The sequence below is a fragment of the Paramacrobiotus metropolitanus genome, unplaced genomic scaffold (assembly GCF_019649055.1).
Source record: "Paramacrobiotus metropolitanus isolate TYO unplaced genomic scaffold, Prichtersi_v1.0 Parri_scaffold0000003, whole genome shotgun sequence".
In the NCBI taxonomy this organism is placed as follows: domain Eukaryota; kingdom Metazoa; phylum Tardigrada; class Eutardigrada; order Parachela; family Macrobiotidae; genus Paramacrobiotus; species Paramacrobiotus metropolitanus.
This window is the reverse complement of record NW_026570223.1, coordinates 270,643-282,525: the sequence shown is the minus strand read 5'-3', so window position 1 is coordinate 282,525 and position 11,883 is coordinate 270,643. Positions and strand designations below refer to the sequence as shown.

The 11,883-nt window shown below is 45.7% G+C and overlaps 1 protein-coding gene and 1 long non-coding RNA gene across 2 annotated transcripts; one reads left to right on the top strand and one right to left on the bottom strand.

Moving 5' to 3' along the window:
- Nucleotides 1–1,110: 1,110 nt before the first annotated feature.
- On the bottom strand, nt 1,111–3,018 carry LOC129595614 (uncharacterized). The gene is made up of 4 exons (XR_008691344.1): nt 2,877–3,018; nt 2,633–2,759; nt 2,482–2,551; nt 1,111–2,348 (listed from the first exon to the last, which is right to left on the bottom strand). It is a non-coding gene; the product is annotated as an uncharacterized LOC129595614 (long non-coding RNA).
- Nucleotides 3,019–3,347: 329 nt separating this feature from the next.
- LOC129595605 (dehydrogenase/reductase SDR family member 11-like) lies at nt 3,348–4,830 on the top strand. Its single transcript, XM_055492666.1, has 5 exons — nt 3,348–3,615; nt 3,760–3,963; nt 4,061–4,155; nt 4,291–4,420; nt 4,493–4,830. The coding sequence occupies exons 1-5, from the start codon at nt 3,484–3,486 to the stop codon at nt 4,697–4,699; spliced, it is 768 nt and encodes a 255-aa protein (XP_055348641.1). The 5' UTR covers nt 3,348–3,483; the 3' UTR covers nt 4,700–4,830.
- The last annotated feature ends 7,053 nt before the right edge of the window (nt 4,831–11,883 follow it).

Below are 11,883 nucleotides of genomic sequence, written 5' to 3'. Positions count from 1 at the left end.
GGAACGCCGCAGCGGTTCGATCTACACCAAACATTTTATTCCTTATACACAAGCTTAGAGTGTTCTGAGCGATGCTTCCGACAAATTTCGCATCATCAAGCACATTCGAGATGCTTTTAGACGCAAACTGGAGCTGGTACAGCTGACGGAATGCTGTCGCTTTCATCTGCGCATCGAGCGGGATGGCTGCATGTTTATTACCATAAATATCGCCAACGAGGACACGGTGCAGTGGACAGCGACTGCGTTATCGGAAGTGTTGAACACACATCTGGCCAACCGGATCAATTTACCGGCCATCGGGGTAGGGCGGTTTCTTGCAAGCAGCACCATCTCTTGGGAATCCGGTTAGTTAACAGCAAGTGGCAAAATCGCTTGTGCGTAGTGCGCGAAACGTCTACATCCGAACCCGTACAATTTATAACAACCAAAATGATTACACTACACACCTTAAACCGATGTTTTTAACCATAAATTTTTGAAATGCAATATGAACATCCCTTACGGTACAGTACGCAATATTCGTGAAGATCTTGCGTTAAGACTTCCAAACGCTCCACAAGCTTTGCATGGTATATTAAAATAGTTGCGAAACCGTGGTACCGAAAAAGTTATCTGAATTTTGCCTTTCGCTTATAAACCAACGGTCATTTGAACTTACTCTAAAACAGTTCCAAAATTTCGTAATTTGGCAACCAGCAGCCGCTTTAATCGATGCAATTGCGGTTGCTATTTCGCACAGCTGAACGGTATTGCATTGGTTAACACCTTCTTTGTCTCTTTGCGCGGCTTTTGCATTCTCTTCCGTGCGTTTTATGTAGCATGGTTCGTGCAACAACATAAGTTTGCTCATAAATCATAATACTACTTCTACATATATATAGCGCTTCGCATGCTTTAATAGGCGTACGTCCTAAAGGCAATACAATATACGTCATTTGTCCTCCGGGAAACTGTCTTACTGTACATCGCGCTACTCCGGTATGCAAACATTGTAAAGGATTTAGCTTTTTTGTAGCGTACATACATATCACAATCACAATGCATCAAACTTATAACAAGCAATTTATCTGTCACTGTTGCGCAGAATGGGATAGCAATGACCTGCAACCGATCGCTCGGATCAGCCAGCTTACGCCTGTGCTCATGGGCGAAGTCTTGACCCATCTGGACCTGCACTCACAAATGACGGCCAAAAGGTAAACCTCTTTCTTTTCAAGTTTACCGAAATGGAGAAAAGCTGCGGAAGTTCGGAAGAAAACTGGATTTATAGAGCGGTAGTTGTTGTAAATTTCACAGTTGCCCAACAAAGTCGCTATTCCACAGGGTATGCGCTTTATGGCAGTTGCTGTTGAACAGTTCGAGCCTGGCCGAACGTATTAGCATCAATTTGGAAAGTTGTTGGCAGCTGCATGCGGATAGCAACAACTGTTACAAGCTAGCATCTTTGCTCATCCGCTCAGTTTATCCCAACACGAAAAGCCTCATTTTTCTCAACGCCTTTCCCACGCACAAAACCTCATTTTTAATGGACTTCCTAGACCGCATGGAGATAAAGTTTCAGTGGGTAGCTTTTAAAGACCAGGTCCTCTCAAAACCTTGGAGGCTTGATGGACGAAAAGAACATCTGATGCACAAGGCAGTTATGATACCAACGTTGTACAAGCACAAATGCGAATCCCTTGCGCTCTACAACTGGAAAGTGTCCGGTCAGTTTGGTTTCACGGCGTTTGAAGTGTTTCATAGCTTGAAGTTTGATGGTGTCGTCCGTCGCCTGCCAGAACATGAGCAAAATCTGATGAAACACCTAACAAGGGAGTCGCACGTACTGGACATTGACAAGCTGGAGATCAGGATTCCGCGCCTCCTTCTACGAAGTAGCGACAGCAAATTGCGGATAACCAGCCGCTTTATGTGTACCTTCAACGATAACTTCCCACCGGTAACTGCGGACATGCTAGCTAAGGTCACGGCTGTGTATGCACGCTGGATGCGCAGTCTGGTATATCCGGATGACTGGCAGACCATTCGCGCATATCTTTTAGTGTAAAAAGACACGTGCCAGTGAATACACATCGCAGCAGTCGACATTACGCTTCTTGAAACGTTCCTATTCTTTATAGGTTCAGCGGCTTCAATGTAGACGGGAGCCCGAAAATTTGGGAGGACGTAGACCTACGGCTGGTTGATGTGTCAACATTGAGCAAACTGGCCATATATGGAATCAACGAAATATTCGGTACCTGAGATTTGAGCCACAGAAAAACCTTGGTATCGCGCTTCGTTCGGGAGTCAAACCCTTCACGTTTCCAAAGTTATTGAAACTTATTATCAGGAGCTTCTGTCTTCTGCAAAGACTGCAAGTAATATGTTACCGCGATGCTATCACTGCCGAATACACTGAATCGTAGATGCCTATTGTCTATGACGGCGTATGTGATGTTCGTTATTGTCTTAGCAAATTTCGATGCTTTGTCCAACCTTTGCATCCTGATAAAATAATAATATTTTGATTAGTGTGCCCGGAGTTTAAGGTGCCCGGAATGGCATGCTAATAAAGAAAAAAATGTTGCAAAACGGAATGTTAAAAAATAAAAGCGCAGCAGGTGAAGGCTGTCTCTGTCTCTCATACAGCATTCGGAAATTATGATTCTGATGGCAGGCGTAGTCGTAGTGGTGGGAGCTAACGGTGTTACGGTGGTGACGGCAATGTGCGCTCCCAGCGCAGCCAACACGGCGACAACGCTCAGTTTCTTGTACTGTAATTGTAGATCAGATGCAGAATACGGCCACAGCGAATATTAAAGACACAATTTGTACTGACACTGGTGCTCAGTAAGCAAAAAACAACATGTCGTCTAAATTAAGATACCTACCTAAACTACAGATGTTATGAGCTAAACACGGTTTTTTCTTCCGATATCCTGCAGATCGTCAGCTTAGGTATGAACGGGATGGATGGCTGACGCAATGGTAATTTTTTAACAGAACCTTATCCGTAAAATTGGTTAAAACACATCATCATACTATCAAATGCCGGCTGAGAGGTACTTACAGAGGTACTGTACAATATGTTAGCCAGTTTTGTGTGCCGTGTTTGTTTGTGTTTCTAGATCTTTCGCATAATCAACATTATCACAAACCAACTGTTTGCCGACGATTACATAACCTGCACCGATATCAAACGGGTTTTGCTAGCTTCAGCTGACAGTGTAGTACAAATTTTCTCGGTATTTGATTACCGCAGCTGTTTCATGCGCCGTACTTATTTGGCTTACATTTATCGTCATGCCAGCTCACAAAGTCAATCTTATCGATCCAGGGACTCGCGCAGCGTATGCCGTTGCTTCTTAAACCGGTCGACAGACTAAAGAATGTTTCATTCAGTGGAATAGCTTTATTCTCCAACTGAAAGCCAGTCACCACGTTGTACTAATCGCCTGAGAGTTCTTTGCGCATGCTCTGCATTTTCCTTCCACAAAAATGGATCGTTGGCGAGGTCGCACAGCGCTGGTGACGGGAGCATCCTCCGGTATCGGACTGGCCGCGGCGGAAACACTGGCACGCCAGGGAATGAATGTCATCGGATGTGCCCGGAATCTGGAAAAAATCGAGGTAAACTATAAAACGTTTAACTACGCATACGGAATGTCGTTTTTATAGCGTCCGCGTTGAAATATCAAGTATCTGATTTTGGGAAGGAAGGGGTACATGCTTATAGTTAAATTATTAGCCAAATGCCGTAGAAGTATACTTTAGGCGTTAAACAACACCCTCCCCAAAGGCTCCGGTACCGTGCGCGCCATCAAGTGCGATATCACCAAAGAGGAGGACATCAAGCGCATGTTCGCGGAGATCGAGAAAACCCACAAACACGTGGACGTTCTTGTGAATAATGCCGGCATGGCCAAAACCGATACGCTAGTGACCGGCAGCGCGGACCAGTGGCGCGAGATGATTGATGTAAGAGAGTTTGTTACAGAAATTACAATTACAGAAAATATATGCGAGGCTACGAGCAGTTTCCATTTAGTAAAAATTTTCAAAAGTTTCCTTTCAGGTAAACGTTATGGGATTGTCTATCTGCGCGCGTGAAGCGCTACGATTGATGACCAAGGACCAGATCACCGACGGTCATATTATAAACATCAACAGGTAATTAAAAACATGTAAAAACTTTGGCTGTCAATCAGTACTATTGACCAAACAAAGACAGCGTTTCTTATAAGCAACCGGCAAACGTGAAACTGCCACATCGTGTGCAAATATATATAGCATTGTATGTTTCAGCATGGCGGGACATGCTGTGCCTCCGTGGGCTACCGCCCACTTTTACTCGGCTACCAAACACATGGTCATCGCGCTCACGGAAGCTCTGTACCGTGAAGTGAAGGAAATTTCCAAAAAGATCCGCGTAACGGTCGGTCCAGAGTTCCCACTATAATAATTATCGTTCAGTCGATGCTCATAGCGTCTTGCATTTATTTAACAGAGCATTAGCCCGGGTGGTGTGCAGACCGACTTCGGCAACCGATGGGTTGGTGAGGAGAATGTCAAGAAGCTGGCGCTCTCCGGCTCCGGTATGAAGCTCCTGGAGGCGCAGGACATTGCCGATGCCATTGCTTATGTCGTCAACGCGCCGCCGCATGTGTGCATCAAGGAGCTTATTATTGCTCCCACGGAGCAGCCGGCGATGTAGACCTTGCTTTATGGTATCGACACTTGTTGTATGACGCATAGTTGTATTTTCTGTATTGCTAGATTGGTATTAATTTTCCGGATTTTGTGTACAAGGAAAACTTCAACCCGAACAATATTATACAGCATGCAGTCCATTATCCATCCACAATGTTAATACTGTAAAACGTTTTTACGACTTTTTGTATAATTAAGGGATTTGGCCCGGTACATAGCACTGAATTCGTGTACATTGGCGGGAACTTTCGCTGTCGCGCACTCCCAAACACTTTTTTGCATTGCTTTATGAGATTTTGTAGCCAAAAGAATTGTACACGTAGTTGTGAAATCCGTTTGCGCGCGCAACATCCGGTTGCGGAGTTATGAGGGTAACAAAATTCCAAAAAGTTTAAATGCATTCAGGTGTACCAAAAGTCTCATTATGGACCAATCCCTTTCAAATTTTGCACGTAAATGCACATAACCATGAAGATTGTTTTGGTACGGATCCAGACTTCTACAATTTTTTTCGAATTTTAAAATGAATTTCAAAAATTTTAAAATTCATTTTAAAATTCAAAAAAAAATCCTAGAAGTCTGGTTCCGTACCAAAACAATCTTCATGGTTGTGTGCATTTACGTGCAAAATTTTAAAGGGATCGGTCCATAATGAGACTTTTGGTACACCTGAATGCATTTAAACTTTTTGGAATTTTGTTACCCTCATAACTCCGCAACCGGATGTTGCGCGCCCAAACGGATTTCACATCTACGTATACAATTCTTTTGGCTACAAAATACCATAAAGCAGTGCAAAAAAGTATTAGGGAGTGCGCGACAGCGAAGGTTCCCGTGGATGTACACGAATTTGGTGCTATGTACCGGGCCAAATCCCTTAACGTACCAGCATGTAATAGTTAACAGGAATTGTATGATCCAAATGACTTTAAATAATCCTTTAATCCCTTTTAAAACGATGAAAATGACTTTTTGTATTTGCACGCATATTTTAAAAACACATAGCGATCTTTAATCCATAAAAACGCTTCAAAAACGAAAACCAGATTACGTAAATTTCTAAAGACAAGTCCGAAACGTTTATGCGCTCATGCGTAATAAAACTGAGAAAAAGTCGTATGTCCATTTATCCACCCAAAAAACCACCTACAGTTCCACCTGGATCCTTCCATTTCCAATTTCGCCAATGTTTTCAGCATCCTCTGAATCGGAAGACAAGACTTACTGTAGCCCCGTTGGTAATCCCACAGTCCAATAAGGTAGTATTGTCACTCAGCTGTGCGCCGCGGAACACCACCGAACACTGATCCGTGGGGATGCCTTCAATATCCTGAATCCGGCATTTCAACTGGTATATCCCGTAATTCAGATTAACCGGGACTGTCAAAATTTGTCCATTCAAGGATTTACGAACACGCTGATATCCGGCACGAACCGCGCCGGCTGGAGAAAACTCATCCATAATGTCCGCTTTGGCGCAATTAACTGGTGCACTTCATCCAGCGTCCAGGACGCGGTCGGCGAATGCAGGATGCGCAGCGCACTGATGAGCCCACACATAATCATCCGACTGCCCACCTCCCGGGGATCGGCGTGGTCGCGGATGACACGGACAGCATCCAGGACGGGGATCTGTTCCAGATTAACGGCCGGATGGCATAAGCGCTCCACAAACGCCACCTGCATCCACAGTTTCAGCTGCGGAATCTCCCAACTCAACGCCATCTTCATGACCTCGTACAGGAAACACAGAGCCGTTTGGGTTGGGTCAACTGGCAGAGATTCGTGTTTGTGCATAGCCGCGCCCACAGCTGCCATAAAGGCCGCCTTACTAATGCTGAGTGTGTAGATATCGACCTGTCCATGCTCTCCCACTTCGAAGATTGCACGCACTTTTGGGGACAGACCAATCAGAATCTGCCGATTGATGTCCATTTCATCCTGTCGCATCTTCATCAGCACATTATCCGATCCTGACAAGGAAACTCCGTCCGCGAGAGGAGGGCAATCCGGAATGGTATGCCGGAATTCTTTCAGCACCTGCCCCAAAAAGCGCCGCAGCGGAACATGCATGGTGATGAAGCAATAGGCCTCCCGGAAAATACCCAGCTCTTGGCAGCACTCCGAGTAGGTCTGGCCTAGTACTAGTATAGAAGGTCGTAACCGCCCTTAGTGCAAGCGAGCGAGCATGTAAGTTTTTTTGTTGTAAAAGACTTGGCACGGTGAGACAGCAACCTAACCAAGTAGTTGAGAGTCTACCTAGCTTTCTGTATCTTTTGCAAATGCTAAGTTATCAACAGATGTGCTCAGATATCAGTTTGTTTTTGCCACCGCTGCGATGCCGACGCGATACCATCATTTTTATGACGTTTTACGGAATCGAGCCGATACGGTATATTAATTTTAAAACGATTCCTTCAGCAACTACGGCGCGGGCACTGCTAATGCTTTACCGCACATTGCCCACCATTCCGCTTGTTCTCCGCCGCACTAAATCCTTTACATTGGGATACTTATCTCATTTCTTCAGTTTCTCATTCCCAGTACCGATATTTTATTCCCAAAACCGATAAGACTTATACAGTTAACCGGACACGCTCAGCGTGTCCGTTTATATTGGTTGGTAAGTGCTCAAGCCCGTTTAAGAACCCCAATCCCGGCCATCGTCAGTTCAGATCAGTCGTTTTCACGACTGAAATCTAAAAGCAACCGCTTGCGAAGATAAAAACGATAAATTACTTACTGGAGATATTTTTTAAATGCATCCGCAATTTAGAGCTTTTTTTTGCTGCGGATGCAATTGCACAACGATTTACAAAAGGAAACGCTAATGCCGATGGAACCGCACTGGTTCTGAAACACACCGGCGGAGATTTCAAATTTCAGTGTCCAATAATTTTCCACTAATATGCTGCGAAAACGATTTATCGTTTCAGTACTTCATTCAGTGCTTGGTGGCAATAATCCAGAAAAGAAAGTTTTATCAAATTTTCTGTTTCCGTGAAAAGTGACTATTAAATGCGACGCTTGTAAAGCAACACGCCGAAATTCACCTGTCATGTATACCGCTTTGTGTAATAATAAAAACCCTTGGCATGGATCTCTATTATTTTTCCCCGTAAAGAAACAGAAATGTTTATCAATTAGGTTTATCTTATTATTTTTCAAATTAAATGGATATGAAACTATAAATGAGCTCATATTAAAAGTCGAAAACTAATGGTGTAGCTCAAAATAAGAAACTTTGATCATTTCTCAAAAAATTCGCAATTTATTTACAAGAACTCAAATTTGAACTTCGATAGAGTTATCTTTTAAATTCTGTTTAATCTTTTTTTTAACAAAGGCTGAAAGAAAGCGAAAAAAAAGTCGTTCCGTTCTACTTGCTGCTTTGCTCGCTTCACTGCGCTTACTCTCGCCGCCGCTCAGAGTCGCTTCGGCTCCGCTTTCGATTTCCTTAGAAACAGTTACTCGCTACTGTACAGTATCATCACGAAAAGTGAACGTTTAAAATGAACCGTTAACAAAACCATTTCCGAAGCAAAGGATATAATATTGATTAAATAATTATTTGGTTTTACTTGCTGCTCCGCTCGCTGCGCTGCGCTTGCTCACGCCACAGCTCGGCGTCGCCTTCGGCTCCGCCTTCGGTTTCCGTAGAAACGGCTGTTCGCTTCTGTGTCATCGCGATAATGGAAAGTTTGAACTACACCGTTAAAAATGTTTTTTTGGAAAAAAGAAAAATCGAACCCTTTGGTTTTACTTGCTGCTCCGCTCGCTACGCTGCGCTTGCTTGGGCCGCAGCTCGGCGTTGCCTTTGGCAATGCTTTCAGTTTCAACAGCAAGGGTGACGGCAATCCGTTAACAATAGTTACGGTAACCCTTACCGTGACAGAAACTGAGACGGTTACGGTAACATGTTATAGTTATGGTAGCGTAATATTTATTATTGGTAACGCTTAATTAGAGTGGTAAAAGCTGGTAACGCGTTACCATGAGTAATTGCAAAATGAATGCGACTCAGTTGATCCTTAAAGTAAGTGCAAATGTAGGTGAAATTTCTAACGATTGTACCGGTTCCTGACTTCGATTAGCATGGTTTGCTACGTCATTGTTTCAAAGTAATGTTACCCGTTATGACCTTATGGTGACGTTTAACTTGAATGACCTAACTCAACTGGTCTACAAAGTTATATACTGGTTGAAGACCTTCGAGTATTTCCAACATTTGCTCAAACAAAGCCTTATATGTGTAAATCATGTTACAAAATTCCGCTGTTTGTATGGCGGGTTCGTGAAAAATGCCCCGGTGGTTCCCGGCATGTCGGTTCCTCAAAAACGATCCACCCAGGGCGGGCAAAATTCCCGGACCGGGGTTTAAAAAACGGACCCTCCATACTATTTGTATGGCGAATTCGTGAAAACTGCCCCGGAAGTTTTTCGCATGTCGGTTCCTCAAAAACGCACCAACGGGGCGGGCAGAATTCCCTGACTGGGACCTAAAAAGCGGACCCTCCATACTAATTGTATGGCGGGTTCGTGAAAACTGCCCGGTGGTTTCCCGCATGTCGGTTCCTCAAAAAAGATCCACCCAGGGCGGGTAAAATTCCCGGACCGGGATCTAGAAAACGGACCATCCATACTATTTGTATGGCGGGTTCGTGAAAAATGCCCCGGTGGTTTCCCCGCACGTCGGTTCCTCCAAAACGATCCACCCAGGGCGGGCAAAATTCCCGGACCGGGATCTAAAAAACGGACCCTCCATACTATATGTATGGCGCGTTCGTGAAAAATGCCCCGGTGGTTTTCCGAATGTCGGTTCCCCAAGAACGCACCAACCGGGGCGGGCAAAATTTCCGGACCGGGATCTAAAAAACGGAACTGGGCGGGCAAAATTCCCGGACCGGGATCTAAAAAACGGACCCTCCATACTGTATGTATGGCGGGTTCGTGAAAAATGCCCAGGTGGTTCCCCGCATGTCGGTTCCCCAAAAACGCACCAACCGGGGCGCACAAAATTCCCGGACCGGGATCTAAAAAACGGACCCTCCATACTATATGTATGGCGGGTTCGTGAAAAATGCCCAGGTGGTTCCCCGCATGTCGGTTCCCCAAAAACGCACCAACCGGGGCGGGCAAAATTCCCGGACCTGAACTAAGAAACGGACACTCCATACTATATGTATGGCGCGTTCGTGAAAAATGCCCCGGTGGTTTTCCGAATGTCGGTTCCCCAAGAACGCACCAACCGGGGCGGGCAAAATTTCCGGACCGGGATCTAAAAAACGGAACCGGGCGGGCAAAATTCCCGGACCGGGATCTAAAAAACGGACCCTCCATACTATATGTATGGCGGGTTCGTGAAAAATGCCCCGGTGGTTCCCCGCATGTCGGTTCCTCAAAAACGAACCAACCGGGGGGGAAAATTCCTGGACCGGGTCCAAAAAAACGGGCCCTCCATAGACAATTTATGGCGGGTTCGTGAAAAATGGTGGTTCTCTGCATGTCGGTTCCCCAAAAACGCACCAACCGGGGCGGGCAAAATTTCCGGACCGGGATCTAAAAAACGGAACTGGGCGGGCAAAATTTCCGTACCGGGATCTAAAAAACGGAACCGGGCGGGCAAAATTCCCGGACCGGGATCTAAAAAACGGACCCTCCATACTATATGTATGGCGGGTTCGAGAAAAATGCCCCGGTGGTTTCCCGCATGTCGGTACCTCAAAAACGAACCAACCGGGCGGGCAAAATTCCTGGACCGGGATCTAAAAAACGGACCCTCCATACTATATGTATGGCGGGTTCGAGAAAAATGCCACGGGGGTTCCCCGCATGTCGGTTCCTCAAAAGCGCTCCACCCGGGCCGGTCTGTATGAGTGTACCGGGTCCAAATTTACGATCTCATATGCATTTACTGCACTAGGTCCGTCAAAACTAACCCGGTTAGTTTTTCGATTTTTTTACTACCTTCTCAACTGCTTCAGCGGGGGGCTGCGCCCCCCGCACCCCCTGCTTGTTGGGGCTCCGCCCCAAACCCCGGCCAGGGGCTTCGCCCCTGGACCCCGGGGACCCAGCTCTCCGCATGTCGCACCGCAGATTAAAAACGCTCGCTCGCTCGCTTGATGAAAACAAATTTGATTTTTTTAAGTATACTTCAAGTTTCAACAAATTTGTATTATTCCAGTTTTAGGCAAGGAAATTCGTGGGAGATTGGACAAGAGGCAACTGGCAAATAGTAGCATTTCTTAGGCTTCATATACATTTTAATGCAAATTTTAAAAGATTCTCAAAACGGCCAAAACTTGTTTGATTTCCAAGCGTAGCTTTCATTCTGACCGTTGATTTCCTTCAGTATGTTATTGATGAAGTCCATGTTGGTGGCACGGGTGTCCGCCAATTTCACCTGAACAGCCGGGCTGCCGTGACCATCCGGATTAATGAACGCCAGCTGCACCTCCGTCAAGATGCATTTGTCCGGGATTTGCTCCAACTGGATCTTGGCCTGCCATGGAATCTCAAAACCTCGCTTAGACTTTTTACCGGAAGAGTGTGGTCGTTTTGTCGCCACCTTCTTCTGAACTGCAATTTGCAAAGCATCAGTAACATTGCTGACTGCAGCACTTCAACTGTATAGCAGAACCCAAAAGGAACATTGAACAACAGTCCCTCATCAGTCAAAATTGCTAGGCGCAATTTGCTGAAAAAGGCCAAGGAGGTAGGCTGCGGAAATTTCTACTCATAGACTCAATTAGAATGCGACTCAACTCAACTAAATCACGGACAGGCGCATCACACGACGATATACGAAAGGTCACTTACAGAACACTTGCAATCCAACGCCGTTTTCCAACCACGCTGGCAATGGGGTGATTTCGTGGCCGGTCCACTTCACCCGCACTCGCTGCAGTTTCCCCAGACGATAGTCATTCCACGCCGCGGTCTTCAACTTCTGCAAATCCATCTGGAAGGTATACATGGCGCGGCACGTCAGGAGACCCATCTCATTGTCATCCGTCGCGTTTATGTTGGCCAGTTGACAATGGGTCAGCAGTTCCAAAAATCCTCTTTCCAGCTGTCGCTATTCAGTCAGGCGGGCGGAGGGCTGTGCGTGTACGCCGCCGAGTTCCGAGAACGATCGAACGGAGTAACTGCGGCCATGCTGGTCCAAGTCACGGGCGTTCTCCGTCG